The sequence below is a fragment of the Accipiter gentilis genome, chromosome 10 (genome assembly GCF_929443795.1).
Source record: "Accipiter gentilis chromosome 10, bAccGen1.1, whole genome shotgun sequence".
Classification (NCBI taxonomy): domain Eukaryota; kingdom Metazoa; phylum Chordata; class Aves; order Accipitriformes; family Accipitridae; genus Astur; species Astur gentilis.
This window is the reverse complement of record NC_064889.1, coordinates 30,674,606-30,701,806: the sequence shown is the minus strand read 5'-3', so window position 1 is coordinate 30,701,806 and position 27,201 is coordinate 30,674,606. Positions and strand designations below refer to the sequence as shown.

Sequence of the window (27,201 nt, the reverse complement as noted above, 5' to 3'; positions counted from 1 at the left end):
AAAACAAAAGCAGAGCATTTCAATACTGTTCTTTGCTACCAGCAGGTATTTCACAGGCAGTGTATCTATGTAAGTAATGCTACAGGTATGTGAATGAACACAGCAATAGGGCAATGCACCCTGGTCCTCCTATGGAGCTTAAAAATTAAATCCTTTCCAGGTGTATCTTAAGGAGATGGGCAAAGTTTGCAGTTGTCTATGAGAACGTTATGTTTTTATGAACATGAGAACAGGTGATCTAAGCTACTGACTGGGTAAGAGAAAACCTCTATGAGATCAACTTCATCCCAAGTGATATGCTAAGTAAACTAAAAACAGAGACTAGCCTCCTCATTTCGGCACTTCCACTAAATATCTAAGCTTATATAATACAAATCTTCCTCTTTCTGCCCACCCCAAGCATATCATCTACCACCAGATACCTCAGTACAGCCGTGCTGCACTATTGCTTCAGATGGTCTGGTAATACTAGGTTCAATTCTTGGTCATAACACACCAAATTTGGAAATCCCTATGGTTTTGGAATTCGTGTTTTTCAACTGACAAGTTCAGCAGATTTGGTGTTTAAACACATATAATTACTGCTTCATTTTGGTTATTCTTACTGTAGTTACGGAAGCATTATTTGCAGCCCTAGTTGCCAAACATTTCAGATGTTTTTTTTTTATTTGCATTCCTTATAAATATGCAGGCAGAATAAATGCCTGCAATCCAAAATACACAGTGGCCTCATTTTTGAGCCACTAGGTTGCCAGTAACATTTTGGAAGACTTTTAAAAATAAACATAGCTGTGTTTTCCTCTGACTTCCATTGGATCTATTCATATTATCTACACAGAACTCTTACACTGAAGCAGAACAGTTAAGATAGTTAAGGTCTTGCAGAAATCAATTATTCTGGTGAAAGCTGGATAGCGTTTTTCCTATCTTTTTAATTGTTGCATTAAAAATTGATTAACAACACTTACTGCTGAGAAAATCTGAAAAGCCAAACAGCTGTTTATTAATTTATTAAGTTAGAGAAGGCTGCAAAAGGCTGACTTGCTTTCTGTGTCTACAAATCTCTTTCACACATTTTCCTCCTGTGATTAAGATAGTTTTCTTTTACCTGAAGTGACCTCATTCTGTCTGTGCAGAGGAAAACACCTACACAACAGCATAGGTGTCATAATGCTGAACTTTTGCATTCTTTATTGCTACTTCACTCCCGACACAGAGTGCCACCTTTACAGCCCAAGGGCAAAACTGCAGAGGAACAGAACTGTTACAAGTGTTTTCAGGCAACAGCCAGATAGAGCTGCATTCTCTTGCAACATAAAAGGTGTTCCTACATCAAAAATACTTTGAAGATATTTCCACTATCCAACTGAACAGTTTTCTATCCAAATCCTTAAATACCATGATACCAGTTCTTCCATTAAACTTCAATGGAAAGAGAATACAAACAAAAATATCAAGGGACTACAAATATGGCTAAACACCACCACCATACAAAGTCAATGTGGAAAATACAACGAATAATCTGCAGAGGGTAGGCAGGGATAGTCCCTGGAAGGACTTAGAGGTAGATGTTCATACCTGGAAAATAGGTTGGTTGAAAACAGGCAGCAAAAGAAATAAAGAACAGAACATTAAGGAAACATTAAATTCTCACTTTGGGGCTGCATGACTAAAGGAATCACATTACAGGACAGCAGATCCAGACTTTTGCTTTGGATGATCTGATGCAGGGATCGCCCAAAGGACACTTCCCCCTGTTTCAGGCATTATAATGGAAATGGAAAGAAAGGAGGGAATTCAGGGCAGTACTAGGAAGTTACTAGACATTGTACAAGGTGCAGACATTGTACAAGGTACTGGGTTAGACAGTAGCAAACACAAGCAACTCCTTCAAGCACAAACATGAAGAACCAGGATCTTTCTTAGCTTTCTTTTTTCTCTTAGACACAAGTTAATACACTTTACATCCCTGACCCCATTTCCATGACCACTGTAATGCTTTATTGTAGTTGAAAAATCAGGTGGTGTGGACTGAGCACAGTAAATTACATCCCAAGATTTCCTCTACCCATCTTATTCATATGTGTGCGTACATATACATACACACACATGTGTATGTATACATGCATATGTATATATGCATACATATTAAGGGAAGCAAATAGAAGCCACTGTGGAAGGAGAGGTTACTCAGCTGTATACTTTTCATTCTGTGTTAACCACTTTTAAAAGTCTCCAAAATTCTGCAAAGCTCAGTTCTACCACTAATGTTTTACTTTCCTAGAAGCTGTGATCATTATAAACAAAATTTAGGAGGATACGTCTTCACTGTCAACCCAACAGAGGGAATAAATACACTCCAGTACATTGATTGACATATCTTCCAGTAATTGAAGCTAGTTTTTTAGCTGCTTATACTCCTATGGATTTTAAAAAACAAAACAAAACCCCAGAACTTTTGACATAAGGTAAAGTGAAATTCTATCTACACTTTAATGTCCATAACTAAGAATTCACCTGCAAGATCTGTGCTGGCAAGTATCACAGTATTCACCTTTAGCATGTTACAACACAGATAGCAGAAACCCCTGACTGCTGCATAGATTTCTTCTTAACATGAGTGGTGTTAGAGAACCAAAGATAGTTCTTGTGTCACTAGATTACCAATAATCATAATACTTCCTCTCATCCTGTGCCATAACTCATACTACCATATGTAGAAAATTTGGCAAATTGCCTTTGCCATACTAACCACCCAGCCCCCAGACACTCTTGCATAAAAAACCCCCGGTAACAGCAGCTGTGTGGAAAAAAACCCAACAACCAAACACCCAACCTGACAGGTAAGTCTGTGACAAATGTCCCTCGGAAGATGGAAATGACTCTAAGCTTTTTTTGAGTTACCACTAAGGTATCTCCATGTCTAATTTTCAATGGATTCAGCCAGCTTACATCTGGTATTTACAGTATTATAAAACAGGTCAGACTTGGAATGGGCAATTTTTCTGCCAGACTGTACACCATGTGGGTGGCCAAAATGCAAGTCAACTATTTTTCTGACACAATTTATTTTCCAATTAAAGAAAATCTATGCCTGGAGTCTAAATACAGGACTTACGCACAGTTGTTTATCCTATAAGGAGAACTCAAGGCATCAGGCTTATATAAGCTGTTTACTTTACACTATTAGGATAAACTCAGAGTTACCTATTTATTTTCCTGCATTAATGGGCTTCTTTCTTGTATTTTTTATGAAAACCATCTATCCATACATGAACTATTGTCTCCCAGGGAGGAACCTATGAATCAAAGGTATAAAGCAGTCTCAAGTTGGGTTTTTTCCCCTCCTTCTAGCAAAATGGCTCTTTTGCAATGACTCTGACAATATGACACCATTGAAGCTTATAGAGTCCTCATCACACTTCAGTTCTAACAAAATATATAAATGATTACATATTTTTATTTTGGACATCACTTGTATGAAAATCTGCACAATTCCAAAACAAAGAAAAAAAGACTATTTCTCCAACCTAAAAATTGGAAGAGACAGCTAGATATCTGTTATATGCAAGCTACATAATTACTATAAGTGATTTTTATAAATATGGATTGCAACATACATTAACAACAGTGTAAGGGAAAAAGGAGAAGTAGTTTTCTCCCTCATAAGAGAAAGTTTATATGCCTCAAAAGATAAGATATCTACTCCAAAAAAAACCTCTTCTGGGGAAGACATGTTTGAGGAATATAAAAGCTATTCTCTGGTTGGTTCTTTTTAGTAACACAGCAGCTGTGTGAAGGGACACACAGGCTGGGACTATCAGACCTCCCTGTGGTAAAAGGAGATTAATGGGTAGTAGATTAATCCTACTCCAAACGTTCAATCTAAGAAGTCAGTAAGAGTGGGCTTGGGGTGCAGCTGTAATTGCTTAGCTGTTTGAGCTGTGCTACTATTACACAAGAATTAATAGTTTCTTTCATACTTAACTTGTTTACTGCCTTGTTGGCTACTGCAGAGGATGTTGCCTTACACTTCCCATTCCACTCAGATTTCCTAATGGAAAAACTGAAAGATTTCACCAGCCTAAGGTCCTTTTATGGTGAATGATCTTCATAGGATTTTATTCCCTCATCTTATTTTCACCTGTGGTCTGCTTTAGGCCTGTAATGTTAATTTACAGAAAGCAGCAAAATGTAATCACAGCAAATTCTCAAGATCTGTTGTAGCTTCAAGGATACGAGAGGCAAGTTTTACAAGGGAGAGTGAATAACTTAGTAGAGCATGACAGAAAAAATGGACAACCTTTTTGATAACTGGTCACTTGTACATTGTCTCCTCTCCCTCCTCATTACATCAGTTGGTCTCATAAAATTTATCTTTAAAGAAGACAACCTGCAAACTCTCTACAAAATCCTCTATGAACAGATCTTCCCTATTGCATTCCCTCCACATCTCATGCAATCCTTCATCCATTTTAAACTTCTAGTGACCCTGTTGATTCTTCTCTTTCTTTCATTCAAACTTACATAAAGCCTCAGAAGTATGTTAATATACATCTCTGCAAAAGTTAAATTGATTTTGGCCATTCATGTCAAAGCAAAGTAACTGAAAGCATTATAATGCAAGTTTAAATAGATACAGTTAATGACAAACAGAACAAGAGCCATGCAGAGGCATAAACATCTCCCAATACACCACAAGCGGAACCATGAAACTAGCAAGCAACTCTGTCACAATCTGAGCGATTTTCAGTATCAGGATGCTGCTTTTATTTCACCTCTTTAGCACTACAACTGTGACAGAAGCTGCGGGTATCATTAAATTCCAAGCATGCATTTCATGACTCTCTTTAAAGACACTATTCCATTAAAGATAGCAGCATCTTCCCTCTTTCAACATATACATAACAAGGTTGCTCAAGACAATATTAACACCAGAATCCAACCTGTAAAATAGGCTTCTAAATACCGTACCTACAAGATTTCCCTGATTACATACAACTGCCTTTATAAGTAACAGTGTGGGAACTAGCTGCAAGCGTCTCATTTCTCTAGAACAGATAACAACATTAGTTATGCAGTAACTTTTCGAGTGTGCATGCCTCTGTACTGACAAAACGGATGTTGCAAAAAAGCACATCTTCCCAAATGGAAGCAGCAGGGAAATTTCCCTGCTATATTTCAGCATGAAGTATTCACTATAGTCCAAATTGAAGCCTCTGTTTCACCCCATGTCATTTTAGGATGCTTTATACCTGGATTTAACTGAAGCTTTCCAATTTCATTTCTCTCTTTTTGTTCTGTTGGCTCTCTTTTAACTCGCTTTCATGTTGTCATTCTATCTTTTGCTACACAGTCAAGGTAGGTGTAATATTCTTCCCTTTATTTATGTTTCTTTGCTTTTACACGTCCCCACTTCCCACTCTCATACTGCCATTCATATACTTTAGAGTAGTTAAAAATGCTACAAAGCGTAAACATTTCTTGCTTTTGTGAGGAAGTTGAAGGATCATAGTTAAAGTACATGGTTTAGTGATGTTGCTCTTAGAAAAAGGTGAAGAGAAACTAACAGATGATTTTAAATGGTTAATGAGCTAGGAAAAAGGGCATACAAAATACTTTCTTGATGCTTTCAAGTTTGCCACTGGCAGATAAGGTTGTCATAGAGAAACTTCATGGGCTGGCTGTGTACTAGTACTGTTTCCATGCCACTAATTAGCTGATGCTTATTTCGTCCTTTCCCCCTTCTTTTCTGTTAGCTTCTTGAGCACTATTTTCAGCTATCGGAAATGACACAAAATGTTAATTCTGAAGTTCTCCTTTTAGCTAAAGTTTGATGGAGAATAAAAGAGCAGACAAGACAGCTCAGAAACCCTCCAGGCATATATAGCATCCCCAAAACATTTGGTTTCCATCTTCAGCTGCAAATTATAGACAAGACGGATGTGTTTTAAACAAAAAAGGTCTGTTCGATTTCATTCTTGCAGAAATGCTAATACTGAAACACTGTCAACTGCGTGAATCAAGAAGGGGACAGCCAGGAAAGAGAATTTCCCTAAGAATACCGAGATCCTGGTAATTAATTCATAAAAAACCTACTAGTTGAATAATATTTTTTTTCTTGTGTTGTTGTTTAGCAAAAATACTGAGCCTTGGATTTTTGCCTAAGCTCTTTGGAGACAAAGAATTATTTTAATATTCACCATACAGATGTCTGGAGGAAAAGAGACAATATTGCTTAGGTGTCCTTTTCTCTTTTAACATAGCCATAATTCAAATTCAGACTGTTTTCCAAACAGACTAAAGTAATAATTTGTTAGTGAGTATGAACATACACAGACTGCTGCTTCCTGGAATTGCCAAAATTTTGTTTTCTAAGAAACAGTGCTGTTCAGCATGCAACATTCTTTTCAAACATCCCACAAAAACCTAGTCAGTATAAGAAATACAATTGCTTTGTTTATCAGGTTCTGAAAATACAAGAAACACTCTCTTTTGAAAAAGATGTTTTCTTACATGCCCTAAGCTTGACAGTTCAGATTAATAAATTCTCTTCCTGAAGATTTAGTAGACTTTAGGTTTTTTCACAATTACAAAATAATACAAGCTGTATGTAAGAGGTTTGGGGAGGGGGAGGGGGGTTATTATGTATTCTAGGAATATGTGTCCCAAATTTTCTACAGGTACTCAGCACCAATTTGGAAAACAAGGCTTCTGTGACTCCACATTCCAACCAAAATCAGTCTCATGACACTAATAAAATTCTGAATCTTGATAAAATGATGCAGCAACAGTGAAACAGGGTATAGGTAAAATTTTCAAGGGTCTAATCTGACTTAAAGTATAAAAAAAACTGAAATTAAATTTACACAGTTAAATTATACAGCTTATTTTGGCACTTTTACCTGCATTTCATAGGGTATTATACCTGTTAAGATCACACTGTTTTACACAACTGGACCTTCAGAAGAGAAAATGGTAATTGTATTGATGTAATAAATCATATTTTGTCTTAAGGGGCTTTTGGAATTGTATTTTAATGGTGTCTATTTTACATAATTGATGAATTCATATCCCCAGGGCCTCCATTTACAAGACAACACTAGATTCTACTTGTAGATTCAAAATTATACTGAATCTCTAGTGTTGTCATAATTAACAGAATATATGAAAGCTTACATCTTGTTAAGGTAGTCTTTAAAGGGTGACACAAAAAAAAGTATTTTTTTGTTTTTTAGGGCTGGAAAGTATGAAGCAACAACTATTTACAACCTTTGTTCATATGGGATTTTAGAGTCTTTGGCAAGAGTTGAAGATCAGTCACAAAATACCTGATGGATTTTTGAGGAAAAGTATAACATGGAGTTTAACTAGCCTCCTCTTACTGTTATTAATTTAGAATAAAATGAAAACTGCCATGACTTACCTACTGCAAATTTTATTAATTTATTTCCTGAAACACCAGCGGCATAATCCTTTGATTAGCACTTGGGAAAAGCAAGATGTTTTAACTACTTTTACAACCTTTTGCCAGTGACTTACCATGAAACATTAGGATATCATTCAAGCTTCAGTTCTGACCGAGATGGACAGACTTGGGATCTTACTTTTGGAAAAGCTAGGATGGTATAATGGCAATCATAATGAGCCTGAACAACTACATAAAACTAGTGCTTTAATCACTACAGATAATACTAATTTCATTAGAGATTAGCTATCTAAACACTAGGCCCCTGCTCTCACTTAAGATGATACAAGTCACTTTCTGAAGGTATTTATCTCTGTTAGTTATTGAGAAAACCTCTGAATACTTCAGGTAACATGTCAGACTTAGTGGATAAAGTTTGATTACTCTATATAAAGTATTAGGTATCAGACTGTGCCTGCATTTTAGCAGTAGTTTTCTGCAGTACATTTGCAAAATGAGTCATACTTGGCACATGCAATTGCATCTGGCATGTAAGCTTGCTAAATGTGTCTGGTATCCAGTAATTAATGGGTTAATGCTCAATGCAATATTTCACTATCAAACTAAAGCATACTGTAATATGTGCAATTGTAACCTTGACAGAAGCAAAATAGTATCATGGCCTGCAACACTGCCAAAGCAAACGTTATGTAAAGGTCAGCTGGAAAGAACATCAAGATCCAGTTAATTAGAACCACACTGTCAGTGCTAGCATAGCGGGGAATGAAGGTTGTTCCTTACTGAAGGAGAGGTAAACTTTGGTCCTTCGGCAGAAAAATGGCAAAACCCCACCAATATAATAATATTTCTCTTGCCCTTTTTATCATCTCTGCAGTGACATCTTCAAATTATCATTGTGTTTGCTGAACAGGATGTGAAGTCCTAAATGAGTCACCTATAGAAGTAGGTGGCAAATGTAACCCAAAGCTAGGTGTTCTATCTTAATATCAATCTCCATTTTGGCTTGGCACACAAAAGCTAGAAAACAAAACAAACCCCAAAACCCCCTAACACCTAAGATGGTGAGACACTGCTACAAAAACAACATAGTCTATTTTTTCCGTAACATCTCAAAAATCTACCAGATGAGCTGCCATCTCTTCCCTTGGAACTTATTTTCTAATTCTCACAATTTTGCAGACAGAAAAGTGCAATGGTTGCTAGAAAGTTAGTGCTATGCAAAATACTAACAAAAGAGAATATTTTCGTAATCCCCCCAGAGTCATGTGCACACTGCGCTGCATGACCAAGATAACTCAATACATTTAATGGACAGTTCTGTCCTCTTTGAATGAAGTAACTGATTGGAGACACATAGCATCTAATCTTCTTTCTTCATACACTTCACCCACTACCATGTGATGGCAGTGAAAGAGGGGTGGCATTGGAGTATCGAGCAGGAAATTCAGGTTCAATTCTTGTGTTGTGTATTTACTGTATGAGTGTCTCCCATGTCTATTCAGTAATTTCAACTATGAGTATACAAATTTCTTCCTTTCTTTTTTTTATATGTGTGTGGTCTGAGGGCCACAACATTAATCAGGTTTACATATATATTTGTCAGTTTGTCTTCCCATCCATATTTTCAAGAAAAGAAAACACATTCGGTAATAAAATGAATGTTCTGTGGCTCTTGATAAGAAACAGCTATTTGACATTAGCCCTAAAGCCTTTATCTAACAAAAAGTTATTACACAAAAGAAAATGCTATAAAAGATATTTAAACTCTCAGACAAATCTGTCCTGAGAAATATCTGCCATTTCCAAACATAAGTAACCTCCACATTTTCAACTGATTGTAAATTGGATAGTCATGTACAATAGCTTCTACTTGCCTGTTCACCCCACACCCCACTCCTATTTTTAAACAATCAAGCTTTTCAAAAGGGAGTTACACTACAACTAGTCCTCATAATACAAATCAGGTTGATCAGCATCTGACAGCGACCTGTCCAGTATCCACTTCGGAACTGGGCAAATTTTATACACATATGAATAATTCTGGACAAGGTAGTTTACTATTATACCATGCAAATAAAGAGTTAGTCTACTCATCTACTCACCTTGGGTACCTGGCTACTACATGGTTAGTTACAAAGTAGCAGGCCATAAACAGTTATATAGTGTGTATAGCCTATTACTATGCTTAGTCACCAGCAAGCAGGAACGTGGATGCATACATAGCACTACATACACACCGTATGCTCTAAAAAAAGTAATATAGCATTTGAAAAGAAGAAATACATTATGCAGAATATTAAAAATTTCTCCGATTTATATTAATCAACTAGTACTTTGGGGACAAAATATCTCATGAGAATTTTGCTACGTTAGATGCAGCAAGGAGGCATATGAAAGAGAAGAAAGTGATTTTGTACAGATATTACCCACTCTTACTAGCTCACCTTTTTCCGATTAGCTGGTGACAAGCTTCTGTAGAGCTTCTTGCCTTGCTTGCCAGCATTCCAAATGGTGAATGATGTCCAGGAGCTCAGGACTCTGTCTTCAAGAAACCTGACTCGGTGATTCCAGATGGTTCCCCTGGAGAGTTAGAAAAAAGGTGGATTTTGATCCCTAAAAATTCTAGCATTATATACATATATGCATATGTACATACCCACATACACCTAAAGCTGATCAAACTGATTCACATATGATACAACAAAATCGCACCAGAATTTCCAAGAGAAATGTAAACTGTTGCTAGAAAAAAAGAAATTTTGTGGAAGTTCTCAGACAAAAATCATTAGGATAGATTTGAAGCTGTAGCTAAACCACTATTATTTTCAAGAACCTTAACAGAAGATCACAAGAAGATGACAAACTGTGGCTATGGTAATCAAATTCAATACCGACAACTCCAACTGCCCACCAATACACTGTTTGCCCATACCTGTACTCACTATATGAACTGCTCTATAACCGTGCAGTGCATACAGGCAAACTATCTCTTAAATCCAAGATGACCACTTCATGTTCCATCTGCCCATGCATTCATTCTCCTTTGTCAATGCAAAGTTGAAATCTCACAAATTCAGGACTCCAATTGACCCAAATATACAGCCCAATGCTACAATGAAAGTCCATTTATGTTGTGGTATTCGACTCAAGTCTTCAGCAAGTCTGAATCAGTGGACACCCATACAGCAAGATATGATCACTGAACTGCAAAGTCACACACAACACTGAAACTACCGTCTGTTGCACACGATTCACACTTAGGAATGTGCACATACACATTTTAGACCACAGAAGAGTGATTTAACTTTCAAGGTTCCAAAGTATTATTCAGCAGTGACATGAATGTGGCTGTGCCTTTATTTGAAGACTACTTTTAAAGGAAATAGCATTACTAGAAACAAAGAGCAGTGGAAATTATTTTTCTTTTTTTGGAAGAAGTGGTATGCCTCATAAAACTCCTTAAAACATGCTTTAGAAACAAAGCAAGCTGACAGATGTCTGTGTCCAATTACACCTTCATGTCTTCATGTTTGTCATAAGTTCCACAATATAATTTAAGCCACATACTTGAGGTAAACAACTGTGAGACTAACACCAAATTATGAACCCCATGGCTTCAGAACCAGTAACAAGGGAACACCTAACATCTGTATTTACTGAAGACCCGCTGAGATCTTCAACAAGTTAAAGAAAGTTCTCGGAAAGAGAAGACAACTCCAAGGAAAGAATTTTGTTCATGGACCATTCCTCCCAACTGCCAAATTCACTTTGACAACTACAACTTTTTTTCGTGTGTGTGTGTGTGTGTGTGTACATGTGCACGTGCACACATTTCCTATTGCTTTCAGTCATGTATGCTTTTAAAATGGCAATTACCACCCTATAATGCAATATATAAGACTACATAATATACAATGGTTTAAATAAAACTACCTGCTATTAAGAACACCTGTTTCATGTCTAGCATTCATTTAGTATTTATTAACTAGGAGCCTATCTCATACTTAATAAACAATTTTCTAGAAACAATAAATTGATATCCTCAATTTATGGCTCGATGGACAAATCTTCCTAATTTACATCTCTTGAACCAGGCACTTTGAGCTGAAAATTTCTTTCATAGGAAATTCTGATAAACACCTAATTGTCTTTCCTTTCTGAAAGCAGTTCTTCAAATAGGTTTTTCCATTTGCTTTATCATGACAGAACACAATACACTTTATAATAATTGTTACAACTTGTTCTAGAACTTGTAATACATCTTGTGATCCAAGAAATCAGATGCAGAAATTAGTTAAAGAATTAACAGAAAAAAACCTAGTAATTTTCCTGTGAGATCCTAAAGCTGCCCATGGTTTTCTTTGTCTTGGGAAGTACATATTTTTTCCTACTAATATATACCTTCTTCACAGTTCAACTTTGAGCCCCAGAGTCTTCTGACTCTATCAAGTTGGTATAGAATTTAAACACTGAAATACTCCAAGAATATGTTAGTACTTCTGCTTCAAATAAGCTTCTGAGTCATGAGTCAGCACAAGTTATCATGGGGCAGCTACAGTAAGCTACTTCTGGTCTGAAAGTGCAGGTTGCAAATTTATAGAAAAATCAAAATCCATTCAAGTTTCCTTGATGTTAAGGATCTAAACTGCCCAGGTGGGTAGATAGTCAGGAACAGGAGCTGCTACAGCTATGTTATTCATTCATTGATGAGAATGACTGACAGTCTGCTCTGTCTCCTGGTTGCAGCTCTGATTATGGATAATCCTCCATGCATTACACCAATTTTGGTTCCATTACAAAACTGTAAAATACATGAGTATGATCGCTAGAGATGTCTGATGATCTGGCATTACAGTAACATCTGATTTCTATGAAATGTTTTCATATTTTTCCTTCTTATAACAGATTATCAAATTTCACAAAGCCCTGTAACAGATACAAATTACTATTCCAAATTATTCTTACGAAGTATACCTCTGAGGTACAAACATAACATTTGAGGTTACTGAGGTTAACAGGTAACCTAATTTGTTCCCAGAAGTTTGTTAGCAAACCTTCAGGAATTTTGTGTTTTTATTTGCATCATTCCTTCACAGCCCTGAGTTATGGTTTGAAAAACATGCAACCCTCATAGTACTAAGGCATATGGATTCTTGCTGGGATTATTAGTTAGCTCCAAAAGCCCACTTCACTTCAGTATGCAATTTTTGAGCACAGCCAAATCCTGCTTAGCACTTCATCATTGATTGTGGTGTGATAACTTGGAAAGAACTTCACACGCAAATAAACGTACCCAAGAAGAACAGCTACTCCATATAAAATTTCCACACTGTTTTGAGGACTACGGCCATGCACCAGCACTTCAACTAATGGAGGGAAAAAAAATAAATCTTGGATTTGATTGCAAATCTCTTCTAATGCAACCACAAGCTGCATTCCTGCTGCAAAGCTTTAGCTGCTGCTGGTGTCCTTTGACACTTGCCTTTTTCCATGTTCATTAGAGCATACTACATTCCCAGAAGTAAAGTTAAAGGAAAGAAATATGAAGGTCAAGTATTTTTCCAGGATCACTTTACTGGAAATTTTAGAGCTTCTGCTACCTTCTAAAAAGGAAGATTATTGCCTTACACATAAATGGAGAGGTTTTAAAACTGATTTTACTTTGAAATGTGCCTTCAGAAGGATAACCATTACATTCCAGAGGTACTTCAGAATCTGTTGACTTGAGTGACACAGGCAAGTTTCTTTTCTACTTGGGTTTGCAAAGTTAAGAAAGCTAACAGAAAAACAGGGAACCTTACAAGGCACAGAAAGAATTATCAACTTCTAATTGTATGGCAAACAATGGAATCTACGTCTAGGCAAACAGAAAATGTTTCTGTTTGTCATGGAGATGTCCCAGTACATTCAGTATTGATTGCTTCCAGACAGTACACATTTGCTGTCTAGGTGATGGGTGCCTATATTCCACACAAAAGGCCCTATAGAGGTAAAATTCAAGCAGACCAATCTTCCACAAAGGTATCAGACTAAAGCAGATTTACTGACCCAATCTTATCTATGAATGCTATATTGAGAAATGCAAGTAGGGAAAGTATGTAAGGGAACTGCATTCAGAAATAAAAGGATACAGAAGTTATTAAACTCCAAATTAATCGGATCTCTGTTCAATGTTGTCAGACAGCTTCATTTAAGCACCAATAAATGGCTTTCTTAAATACCTATTTTGGGTTGTGAAAATGAAACCAATATACCTCAGCACTTGTGATTTTTTGTTTGCAACACTATGAGGCTTTCTCATGAAAATGCTCACAGAGGAGAATTTTAAAATCACATCCCCTATGCCACAATATTGTGTGGGCCCATTTTAATGAAAATTTTAAGTTACACTGAACAATTTGCAGTCTTGAGTTAACCTTGAAATACTTTAACAGTGCAAGCCGAGATCATCAGATAAATACAGAATTGAGGGGAGAATTTGTGACTGAGGTTTAGAGTGACAATCACAGACTCAATCTTTGTGAAAACTTGCTCTGCGCTAACAATGTATCTCACACGTTGAAGCAAAAGGTAGCTTATGGAGTGTCAAAAGAAAGTTTCAGTTATACCCTTCAGGTTTCCGGTTCACCTAATTTGCCACCTTTTTTGATGTTTCCAGAAGAGATAACTGGGATTCCTGCCTTGAGGGATGAGGGAATGCCATTTTCCCATCCTTTAAGAGCCAGTGCAGGTGCAACAGAGGGGAACTGTAGCAACGTGCAAAGGATGATTAAAGAAAATGCCTGAAACGATCTAGAAGTTGTACAACCACTACTCAGATGATTCTCACAGCTATTTTCAGATTTTGGGTTATTACATATTCATAGCCACCAGCAAAAACTAGGAGGTATTATTAGTCTGCATCACCCCAAATCAAGGCTGCTTTTCCTACCCATGTCAGAAAGGATTAAAGCAAGCCGTTTCCCGGTAGCCTTTAGTATGATTTCCTAGCCTGTATTCAGTTAACAAGATTTTCCTCAGCCAGAAGGGGGATACAAAGTCTTCTGACCGCAGAAGTTTGTTCCCACATCCTAATACTCCTCTTTGACCAAAATTCCTGAAGTATATTATTTTTCACGTTTCTTTCATTTTCTTGTCACTTCTCTACTTTACAAAAGAAATGTTATAACTATACATTTTTCTACTTGGAAAATCATTCTCCAGGCTTACGTGATTTTCCTAAGATCTCACTTGCCATGGCCCCTCAATACTCATCAGTTATGTAGCCTGGAAGGAAGAAGAGGAGCCAAAATTCTGCAGGAGTGAAATGAGGGTATTCATGCAGTGGGTGAGAATGACTACAAAGTGTGTTCCTCAGTCCCAAGCAGTTATTGCCATACCATCCACCCAAGTAATATAACAATGGAGCTCTGTTAAAATGTGTGGTGACCTACTGACTGAATACAGGAGTCAAGAAACATCTGCTCTATTCCTATTTTGAAATGAAAGATAATGTGACAATAAAAGCTATATGATTTAATGTCTGAGCTCAGTTAAACCTCGCCATATTGTTTCACTGCCTTTCCCCTCCTTCCCCCAGTGAGGCTACATAAGTGAATCAACAGAGCAAAGACAGATGTACAAGTACTTGAGAAATGTACAAATACAAGCCCAATATCCTAAACAGTACTGGGATTTTAGGCATTGATTACCATCCACAGTAATACTATAAATCTGACCTTTTCTATATACATTGGTCCTGCACGCTGCTCAGGTAACACCAGACAGGAAGCGAACAGCCTCTTCCAGTGGTTTTTCATTCATGCCACGATAAGAGAGTTCTATATTATAGGTGAATCTTACCTGATAGATAATCCAGAGATGGAAGAACAGAGAACTTTTTCATCACAGTGAGAGCTGAAAGAACAGATTCTTTATAGCTAGTTTTGCACACAGAATTCAAGGTCCTTACAATCCACAGGAAATTCAGAAATGAATCCCATTTGAACCTTGACCATACTGGTGAATAAACTGATTTTTTTTGTTGTTGTTGTTCTGTTGAACTTCATGTGAACTTATTAATTGCTGGACTATATCGTCCCACTGAGTTATTACAGCTACACTGTTAATAGGTTCTATTAATGTCTGAGTTCATCTTCAGGTCATGGGTCATTAACTGAGGCATGGTTTGCATTGTGGCCTATTTTTCATGAAAGGCTTATTAAGAAAGACAGAGACTATCAATGTTAATGCCACTTACTTTTCAAGAATCTAATGAGGTCATTAGTTTTCATGTTTAATTGAAGTGCCAAATGCAAGCATAGAAGATAAAAATGCAGTTGGCCTCATCTTTATTGCAGTTGTACAGGAATATGTTACGTTCTTCCTCTCTCCTGCCTATTTTTGGATGCATATGTTTTTGCAGGAAATGAAGCAGGCATTCCTGCACTCATCAGTGATATGAGACCCATGCCTTAGAGTACCTCTAAAACAACCAAATGTGTGTTTCAGACTAAGTGCCTGTTCCCCTTCGCTTAGATGACACTGGAAGCTTCTAGTGCCTAAAACCAGATGGTTTCAATAGATTACGTAATTTTGGTTATTTCTGCAGAACAAGCTCTTAAAATATTATACTCATTCCAAATACACAGCATATGAAAGTACTGTAAGCCTTGTAAGTACACTTTACATTTCCTGCATAAAAGGGAATTGCCTGAATCTCAGATGGAAGGTACAAACCTTATTTTCTGCGTATATTAAATTTCTCTTGACCAAAAGCTTGTAAACTGCTACAGAATTAGCTACCTGCCCCAACTGCCTGTCTTCATGAGCGGCACTACCTAAAGACAAGTACAATGTTTTATGCTCATCTTGTTCCAAGCTGACTTTTATCTTGCAATGAGGTACCTTGTTTTATCTACAGTTCCTTTTTCTCCCCTTTGGCAAGATAAAAATCTAAGAATTTTACAATGTTTTTATTATACAGCAAACTTTCTTACTACAGTACTTCTCACTAAAAACCAGCTCTGATATTGTACCACATCGGTATAATGTAGCTATGTAGCACAAAGTACACACAGCCCTAGGATACAAGCTGTAATGTGAGATAAAACGATTTAGATTTAAGAGATACAATATGTGGGATTTTGTGTTGTAAATTCCTTGCTGAAGAGAAGTTTCTCAAAACTTGCATTGCTCATTCACATTTAGCAGGTATCCATCATAGACTTTAGATTAAATTACAATGAGAACATTTATATTTCTGTATGCACCTAATGAAATCTAAATATAGACACCATACTTCATTTAGATTCTGTCACACACCCAAAACATTTAATAACGCAGTCTGATGCCTCCAGGGTAAGGGAGAATGCAAATAAGATTTTGTTTCCTGCTTCACAGATACTTTCACCTCTAGATATTTGTTCCAGAAGGATACTAATCATACAAAATGACCAAAAAATCATTACTGTTTACAATTATACATACTAAATAAAAAGAACTAAATGTCGCTTGCCAAGTAGTTTTATATATATTTTAGGAAGTCTGAAAATGCAAAATCAGGCATTTTTTCCCTGAACAGTAATGAAAGACACTCATATAAACTGAAAGCAGCCCAGAATAGGCTATGAGCAAATTTTGTCTTTGCCGAAAAGATTGAATCACGCACCTTTGTATAAACAAGTCCTACTAACCAGCTCTATTTTTTAAGACTGAAACTAGGCATAAACTGTTAAAAAAAAAAAAATCAGCTTTCCTACAAGCATCATTTTGATCTCAGACAAGTTATTAATCTGGTTGGTGAGTTACTACTTCCAAATCCAGGTGTAGGCTAACTCTGAAAATTCACAAACAACTCAGGCCAACGGTGAAAGGCAAAATGCCACAGAAAACTGCTCAAACAACAGACATCACATAAAAAAAGGGGTGGGGAACAACAACAACACAGGACGACACTTCTAGAAAATGTAGAATACGCATTAAATAAGGTTGGGTGACCAAAAGGCAAATTAGAGAAGACCCAATTTAAATTATAAACTTAAACCTCTGTGATGAGTCCATTAATCTCTTTTTGCTCAATGCACACCTTGGTCTCTAGAAACAAATGCTGGCCAGCCCTTCACAACTTAGGCAACAAACAGGGGAACAAGTCATTAAGAAGAGATGTTACACAACCTCATATTTGAAAGTTCACACAAAATGTTATTAACAGTAGTACCAGCAAAAAGCCAACAGGAAGAATGGCTAGCCTGACTTCTTAGAATAAGACAAGAAAGGCGCCAATTTGGACATGCAAACTGCACATCTGAAACAGCTTACATTATTTCCACATTCTCACAGTATGTTGTAATTCAGGGTCCTTGTGCCACACAACCTTGTAGGATCTGAATAAGCAACAGCTTGCAGTAAATTCAAAACAAACTCATTTCCAAGAATAAGATGTTTTCCCACAGATACAAGCAACAGACTTCCAAGAGTTCTAGCATCCCATGATGCATGGCTGAAAAGTTTGTAACTAACTGCCAAAATGATCACACACTAAAAGAGGAAAAAACCCCCTTACATTTAAACACCAATAAAAAGGAAAATAATTTACCTCATATTTGTTTGCAAAATCTGAAGAATACCTTCTATTTGTTTGGAATGACTGTTTCAGAGTGAAATGATTTTATATACACATGCATATATATATATATGTATTTATAAAGATCTGTAGTGACATTAACCATGAGCACGATATTTATGCTAACCTACTATAGTATTTACAGTAATACAATAATATAGTGATATACAACTAAAATGCACATAAAAATGTTTAGTTTTACTAGTCAGTTCTACAAAGCCATACAAAAAGGACGGACTGGAAAGTGTATTTATATCATTAATCAGTAAGAAAACAGCTTACTTAATTACCACTGTGATTCTGGTTTGGGACTCCTAAAGTACAGTAAAACTTGCATAATTTGTTATTAATGTCAATCCATAAGAGAAAGAAACAACTTTGGCTCAGCTTGCAGGACTTCTGATCATGAAGAACACCTTTGATGGGTACAATGAGCACATAGAGGAATCCGCAATTGACAGTATAACACTTTCTTTAAGGGTAGACCAGCACTGTAAAAGCAGTAGGCAAGAGCTTACAAGGGAGCACCTGAGATAATTACTTCTAAACATCCTCAGGTATTTTTCAAACCTTATTATCTGATTTATATGGTCTAGACCTTTTAAAATAGGAAAATAATATATGTAAATGTAGCACATTATCAGATGAAAGGTTTAGGTTTTATTGTCTTTTTCAAAAGACAGGTTTTGTTGGTATTGCAAGTTTTTGTTTACTTTTTTAAAATTGAGACAGTTCATTTTGAAATTAAGCTTTAAAATGAAAAAATATATTTTACATTATGGTTCACATGGCAAAAAAATATGAGAATCAAAACCTCACATATCAAAAATCCTAATTAAAAACTCACCACTAGGATATATTTCAAACACATTCTTGCAATCATGTTCAAAGTATTGAAGAAGCTACTGCTTCACTGCTTGCTTTTGCCATGTTCAGCAGATAAGATACATAATCATAGAAAGTATTCTTAATCTGCTTTAAGGGTAAGAAACTCAGATGCTTTAGATAACCAGAGACGTTATTCAGGCAGATTACGAGATATCATGTGATCAGTTACAGAGTCTCAGCTGAAGGAATGGTAACTGGAAGTTGAGAAAACAGTACTGCTGTAATGCAGTCCCCAAAATGCTTCTTTGCTCTTACAATACCTATTGTGAAATTACTTCAAAAACATTTGCAAAGACAAAACAATTACATATAATTTCTATTTGTCTAATATTAAAGTGCCCCCACCCCATCCCTGCCTCACTAAATCATTAACACAGGTACACAGATAGTGTACAGGCAACAGTATGCAAACGAAAGATTTCAATTCATAATTTCAATTCCAGCATTACAGTATGTTACTCAAAAGCAAATTATAGCAAGAACAAACAGAAAACTAACCTTCCACCATGAAAAGAGGATACTACCAACATATTATGTTATGCTTGCTTTTTAGCCTTTTTTTTTAAAAAAAACAGATACAGACACACACAACACTAGGTAATTATTTTGCTGTGTGATGTCTTTAAGAGATTAAGCATCTTTGCTGCCAATCATTCAAGGTGAAGCTAATTTTTAAGTTCTACCAAAAAATGCAACTTACTCTAGGATGGAATGAGTTGCAGCCTGTGGATGGTAACGGTACAGCAGGAGGCAATGGTTTACTCGAAAGACTTCACCACCCTTTTGGATATGTTTATAAAAAAACAACAAATCTTCTGGAACACCCTGGAAGAGAAGCAGTTATTTCAAATCAGGAAGTGACCAGTATTCATAGTTACATCTGAAGACACATTTTATTTTTCAGCCAAATGAATAAGCTTTAACATAATTTTATTCATATTATTTCTGTATGTCTCCATTAAGATATCTAATGGGTCATTAAATAAACATATCTCTAGAAAAGATAAAGCTATTAAAAAGCAAGTAGTGCTATTTAAAAACTAAGTACAGCTGACCACAAGGACAAAGGTGGAAAAATAAACATCATCTCATTTTGACAAGGATATAATGCTTGGTACAGGTTAGTCCCAAAAGAAAGAAACCCAGCTGCTGAACAGTTTATGAAGCCTGAAGTGCCACGTAACCAAATAGTTTACTGAAAGGGATCAGTGACTTCAGAAGAGTGTTTTTTCATTTTACTAGAATTATCGTTCTTTCTTTGGTTGCCATACAAATACGTATATTGGTCTCTACTTAGGGAAGGTAAATCAGGCTCCATAATAAGAGACCTTAATAAAAACCTTAATAAAAGCAGCCTCAGAATAGGGCAATGTCTGAAAACAAAACTTTTTTTTTTTTCCTTGCAACTTATTTCCATGGTATATTCTTCCTAATGTGATTGCAAGCAATACTGCTGAAACACTGCAAGAAAAAAAAGCTCCTAGAATTGTGAATGTATCAGGCTCTAGGAAATATTAGAGATTTCATGATTACATGCAACATTTCCCACCTAAAAATCAGAAAATCTTCATGCCAGACATAGTGTTAGAAGGGCAATCTTATGGCACATAGTATTCAATTACACATCATAGCATACAAAAGCATAAACCCACCTTTAAAGATACAGCCCCATACTGAAGGTAAAAAAGTAGCATCTATTTACATTTTGCAATGGTGCAACTTCTTCAAATAATGGCTAGAACATTTAATTTTTCTATGTTTAATTACAGATTTTTCTTTCTTCCAACCCAGTGTTTAAAAGGCCCCATCATTTTATCAGGCTAAAGATCTCTGCTATATAGAACCAGGTGGGCCAAATAAAATATTTAAGTGTCAAATCAATAAAAACCTGGAAGTTAACATGACAAAGTTGAGAAGGAAAAGTAAAAGAAGAGAAAGATACTGAAATACATTCCTTTCTGTAGCAAAATCACATACATGAATAACAGGGGCATAAACCTCAACCTCAACTTTAGGTATTCTATTACAACACAGAAAAATAGTAGGAGTGTAAGTTTAAAAAAAAAAAAAAGTAAAATATTTTTTCCCCCCATTACCACAGCTTCTGAGTTTCTTCCATAATTAAGAAAAGGAGATTCTCTAATTAAACTGCTGGACACAGAATCTCTCTGTGGTTTCTTCTGGCCTTCTACTTACAAGAGCAATACAGTTCAGTGGCTGCTTCTCATACCCACCAGACTGAGCAGCCAAGGGGGTGTGGGGAGGGGAAGGGAAACGAGACAAAAAAAGCTTTGAACCCTGGAAAACAAATCAAAGCACTCAGTTGAACGTAAGTATCTTGGGAGAAATCAGAACCACATCAAGTTCTGTACTTTGTAGCTCCAGACTTCACTATATGATAGATTGATTTAAGACCCTGAATTGGGCCATACTCCCAGATTCCGAATAAAATGGATTCTGATCTGACTGCTTGCTAAGGGCAGCTTATCTGTAGCTATTGTTTGTCTTTGTAGATATTTGTCTGACTTCTAGTTTAAGAGCTGTGATGAAGAAGAAAACTTTTAGAGAACTTCATACAATTTATGCTTTATATGAACCAACTTTGAAAGCCACAAAAGAAATCTGGGGGAAGTTGGAGTAGCAGACACAGTCATCAAGAATATAAGAAAAACACAAACTCAAATTCTTTCCATTTTTCTTGTAGCCCTTTCTATCTTTTTTCTTATTCTGGACTTTAATGAAAATACTGAGAGTCAGCAGCAAAGTTTAAACCTTTTTCTCTTTTCCAGTCACAGACTAGACTGTGTCAGACAGGGCACAAATTTTGTAGCACATATCAGCTTACTGCAGTAATCATATTTTGACTCACATACATGATTACATCACATACATATCTGCAATTCATTTTCTTTTGGGTAAGCATTTTTACATTATTCAAGATAACCATTAATATGTATATTAAAAAAGAGAGTTACTACAAAAGTAAAAGGATCTTTCAAAATACTGCTTGGTTCTGAGTGCTCTTTTACTTTACTTTAACTGGCAGAAGTACTCTGAAATAAAGTACACTCACTCCTAGGAATGAGCAGGTGCCTTGTGTTGCTCAGCAGTGGCCTCTCACATTACAAAGGAGCAGCACTGCCACGCATTTTTCAGGGGAGGAAAGATGTTGACTGTGTTACAGATCCTGCAGGGATGGGACTTCCTATGGCTCTTGAGCGTGTAAGTTTGTTGCAATACAAGAGTTTCTTCCCAATTGAGACACATTATTGGATCCAGATGGCATTTTAAACGCCAGGAATCTTTGTCAAACAACATAACTTTCAAAGGAAAAGCTGTTTAACCACTAAAGGGATATTTTAAGGTATTTTTGGAAAATTAATATCCAAAGCTAAAAGTATCAATTAACAATCCAGCATTTCAGCAATAGGTTACCACATAAATAGTTTTCAGCATTAATAAATACAACTAAATTGCACAGTTTAGATGTTACTGGACTATATACAGAATTTTCCACATTATAGGCAAAACCCAACCCTATATGCTGTGGTGCATTAAGGGATTGGCCTGCCTCACTCAAGGTTGTGCTCATCAGCTGCTGATTACAAGTCCTAGTGAAAAACACCGCCTGCACCTGCTCTGTTCTAACCAGCATGCACTAACCATATGCGAAATCATCAGTCTCTTTAACATACTACTAAAGAGGTGAAGGATTTGTGTTTACCCAGTATTTTGGGCAGGCATCACTTGCTGATGGTTGGCTGTAGAGATGAAGGGATTGATTTTGTATACACAATCGGATGTCAAGAAGAACCTAACGTGAATTCAACTAATTCCTTGTTCAGGGACCAAACTAAACATTCTTCTCTTATCTTCTCATTGCTTACTGTTTCTCCATCCTAGCAGGTCACTGTGCATGAAACAGTACTCCAACTACAGTGTCCTCAACATATGTATTTGGCAAGGAGGTGCAAGCCACCTACCACTACAACAAGCAATGCTGGCTACAATTTTTGCAGCTCCACCATCAGTAATGGTGAGGAGCATCAGTAGGGATGAAGATACTGATGAGCAATTTTGGGGGACTTTTAACGTAAGAATGGCCCTTTGTGCAATGCTGTAACTAGTAAAACCTGGTGAAAGATCATGTTGTAGCCCTGGGGCGACCAACAGTAACCACGGCAGAACTTTAGGTTGACAGAAGTCTTCTTTTGGTCACTTGGACAGAACTTACCATTAGGCTGTACAGGCATATAGACAATATAAGGGCTGCCTTTTACTGCTAAACCTAATACAGGAGATTGATTCTGCCACAGAACCAGTCTGACCCAACTTCCTCGTCCATGTCTTTTCCCTTCATTCAGCCTTCTTAAACACCTCTGACATGTAGTCTTCCCCTGTCCTCTTCCAGCTGACAGGCACTGTAGTACAAGTGGCAGATCCTTGTAAGCAAAACCAGTGGACATTTAGCCTATGCAGGGCAATCTAACTAGTGAAAATGGGAAATCTAACACAATGTTTTATATTTCAAGAATACATGCATTTTTAACAAAAAGCAATGACAAACAAGACAAGGAAAGTAAATCTATCCACACATGAAAAAAACCCTTCAGTTCTGGAAAAGCTTAACCCTTCCTCTTGATCACAGGCATCATGGAAAATTGGGCTCGAACTTGGTACACTTTTTGCAAACCAGACAGCAACATCAGGGTAATTGGTGTACAGAATAAGCCAAATTGCTTTAATTCCTCAGAGGAGCCTGCTACTGGTGAATGGAAAGAATTAATCAAAAAGGAAGTAACTTTTGATTCCATACTATTCTGTTTCTTACAGGACTTTGGAAAGAGTTTGTTTAATTTCTATTTTTTAAACTAAGTCATTTCATACTGCACATTTTAGGACATTCATTAAAAAAGAAAAACATTTCAGTATTAATATTACAATAGAGTTGCATAAAAAGCAGATCAAATGGTGTGCCTTACAACACCTAAGATTAAACAGGAAGAAAAAAATCTAAACTAATTTAGCAACAAAGCAGAGATGCTGAGTAAAAAAAAAAAAAAAATCAAAGTAAGTTTGTTTGGTTTTTTAAAAATATGTATGCCAAGAGCTGCCCCACAGCATTTCCTCAAAGTCTTGAGCTAAATCTTGGACTTGCAGAAATAACACACACTGAGGTGTTGGCTGGATGAAAGCGAACACAAAAGACACCCTATTTTAAAGGAAGTACTCCTGCCTTAGAAACAAATGCTGTTCTGCCAGACATTAAACTCTCTTACTCACCAACAAATGCTGTTCAAAGTGTGCTGCTGATCAGGAACGACTACTAAGCTGCTGGAAGCTAAAACTAAATAAGATATTGCAGCTCTCCTCCAATTTAAATGTAAAGGTGAAAAAAATTAGGAACTAAAGTAATTTATCAAGAATTATCCATCCTTCGTCTTTCTCTAAAGACAAGTTTTATATTAAATGCCAATTGTATTTTTCTTTTGCAATGAACAACTTCTCATTGAAATTACTTATTTCAAGGAGAAATTATTTTTAATTGAAAATACTCCTTAGTTCAACTTCCTTTAGAATGGTCAACCAGAGGTATGCAAGCAGACTAACCACAGGCTGACTCTATATTGAATAGCTATTAATAGCTTCTCTTCAGGATTATCCAAGAAATTCTTAAGTCTCTCTTTCTGCAGATCTGTCACTTCATTTTTTGGCACCCATCCAAATCATGTCTTTACATCATTTTGCCTTGGTTATAAGACCTGAAGCCTGAAACATTTACTTCATTGTTTGGGAAATAACACAGGTTAGAGGAAACTCCAAAAGTTTGCTTTCATCCAAATGTACTGGCACAGAGAAATTCAGTTAAACAAAGATGATGGGGAAGTCAAATGGAACGGAGGTGGTAAATTCTAAATGATATTTAATAACAGACTAGCAAAAATGTCATTAGACATGGGGTATGGGGTATATTTTTAAAGAGCTTATAAAGTATACCTAATCATTGGCTCCACCACTGTTTCCTTCCTTTTTAGATCAAATATTGATCGCTGTTCAGCCTTAACTATACCAAGCCAAAACCATTAGTGCCTGTGTTTTATCCAGATTTTTCCCTAGGCACCTTGATAGGTTATTTGATAGACTGACCATTTTTTTAATTCATGTTCCAAAAAACCAAATTCTTACTTAGCCTTTTACCTTTCAGGCATTATTGTAACTGCTTGCCTTTCTGGAGGGAATGACATTTGTGCGCTCTGGCAGAGAAAAATGGAAAAAATGTGTTAGTCAGCACCTAATAGCCTACAAAGTTACCTTAGAGCTTTGCAACATGTGCCACAGTCTCCTGTGCACCAAAGGATATTTTGACAACTGCTCAATTTGTGGTTTTCGTGACCTTTTATCACAAAAATAGATCAAAACAGCTCCAGACGCTTTGTTCGGAGCCACAGTTTCTATTCAGAGAGGCCAGTGGCTTATAATACGCTATTCCATCTGGGGCTCATTAAGAATAATTTCCCCCTGTTTACACTTTGAGATTAGTTTAGAACTTTAAGGCTGTCACTCCATTTTTAGTTTTCATACACTTAAAAAGGAAGGTTAAATACAGAGGTGACAGGAAATTAGGGACCAAGTTGTGGTAAAACTCTAGAGAAAGAAACAAGTGTGGCATATTACAGTTGTGATGTCAAGAATAATACTGCTTGAATAAAGCCAAGACTACACAATTTGCCACATTTGCATGGAGTGCAGTCTGCAGGTTAGCAATGCTCATTTATACAGTTCTTATTGTACTCAAGATTTCTTAGGGCATTTATCTAAAGCAACAAGCTAGGTTGTTTTAGCTTAGTGTCATTACACACAAGTGACTAGAAAAAGACACATAATGTGCCTTCCCAGTGATCTCCATTTGGACATCAAGAGCAAACAAAATCTGGTGTCCACCTGAAGAATACATTTTGGTAGAAGTACACAAGGCCAGTCAGATACAATTGGAAAATGTTGGTTTTATATGCAAATTGAAGTGCACTGTCAAACATATGAAGCAATAACTTTGCTTAGCTAATAACAGACCCCACATCTATTACTACACGTGACTTTATAAGTACCCTACATTAACAGATGATATAGCTTCAAAATCTGCTTTTCATATTATACAAGACCATGTATATTTTTTCCTCAGCATAACTTTTTGTGACACTTTCAGACACAGTTATGACTTTTCAGCAATGCTGCTAGCTGTTAGAAGACACCAAAAAGTATAGGAGTAACACCAATCATGCGGATAACATCACACACTAATTTTCAAGTGTGAGTTCTGAAGAGTTTAGTAAAGTCCTGCTACTTCTTTCAGTAAGGAGGTACTGCACTCTTTAACCGAATCAATTGGGTAACAGGAAGATTATTTCCTTTAGTTTCCTAAAAAATTAAGTCAGAAATACGGTTCATGTGACTCTCCTCCTAGCAGTGGGTACTATTTAAAATGTTACTTTATAGGCTTGTGACTGTTTCTATTGTACTATCTTCACCTCAGCACACCATTAGACCTTGCTAAAATATACTACTTTTAAGTACTTCTGCTTTAATTATCATATATCTGAGGTTGCATAAATAACACCTCTACCATTTTAGTTAATTAACTCATAAAGCAAGCCTGTCAGGTTCTTAACCACCATTTATGAAGACGCTATTTAGGATTTTGCTTGAACATTGCCACAGTGATTACATAAAAGGAATACATTTCCAACAATTGCACATCTTGACCAGAAAGAATTTTATTTCTAAAAACATTTTGAAAATATTTTTAAAAATCTGTTTCATGTAATGCCTGGATGGATGGAGAGATACATGCATACATGCATAACTACCTGTAATTTAAAAAAAAGATTATATCATAGCTTATATATTTATATTCTATCAGTCCACCTATAGTATCAAGATAAACATCAAATCACAATTTCTTCCATGGAAGAATTATCTTCCATTTGTTCTAAGCACTGAAATACGAAGAACAGGTGTTTGGATTTAATTCCAAATGAGAAATGCAGCTTTTTGGCATGGAAACAGTTTAGCAAATGGAGAAGGCCGAAATGTGGAAATTTGTTGGCCTGTTTCTGTGTTTACTTGCAGCAATATGACACTTACAGATTGCACTGTTAAATGCTAACCCAAAAATGAAGATGGAAGTGATCAAATTAACACAGTCAGGTCATGGGTCAGGTCAAAACATACACACATGGATATGATCCTTAAGAGTACTCAGTACTAGTTTATAACAGTTCTA

At 36.4% G+C, this 27,201-nt stretch overlaps 1 protein-coding gene across 6 annotated transcripts in view; it reads right to left on the bottom strand.

Moving 5' to 3' along the window:
- B3GNTL1 (UDP-GlcNAc:betaGal beta-1,3-N-acetylglucosaminyltransferase like 1) overlaps positions 1-27,201 on the bottom strand; it is a 133,014-nt gene that overhangs the window by 9,449 nt on the left and 96,364 nt on the right. For all 6 annotated transcript variants that reach the window (XR_007507517.1, XM_049812700.1, XM_049812703.1 and 3 more), the window contains 2 exons: positions 19,621-19,745; positions 9,874-10,009 (listed from right to left, as the gene is read on the bottom strand). Coding sequence is in view for 5 of the 6 variants with exons in the window: in XM_049812700.1 (XP_049668657.1) it covers positions 9,874-10,009; positions 19,621-19,745 (261 nt within the window). In the remaining variant the exon portion in view is untranslated. The remainder of the gene's footprint in view (positions 1-9,873; positions 10,010-19,620; positions 19,746-27,201) is intronic.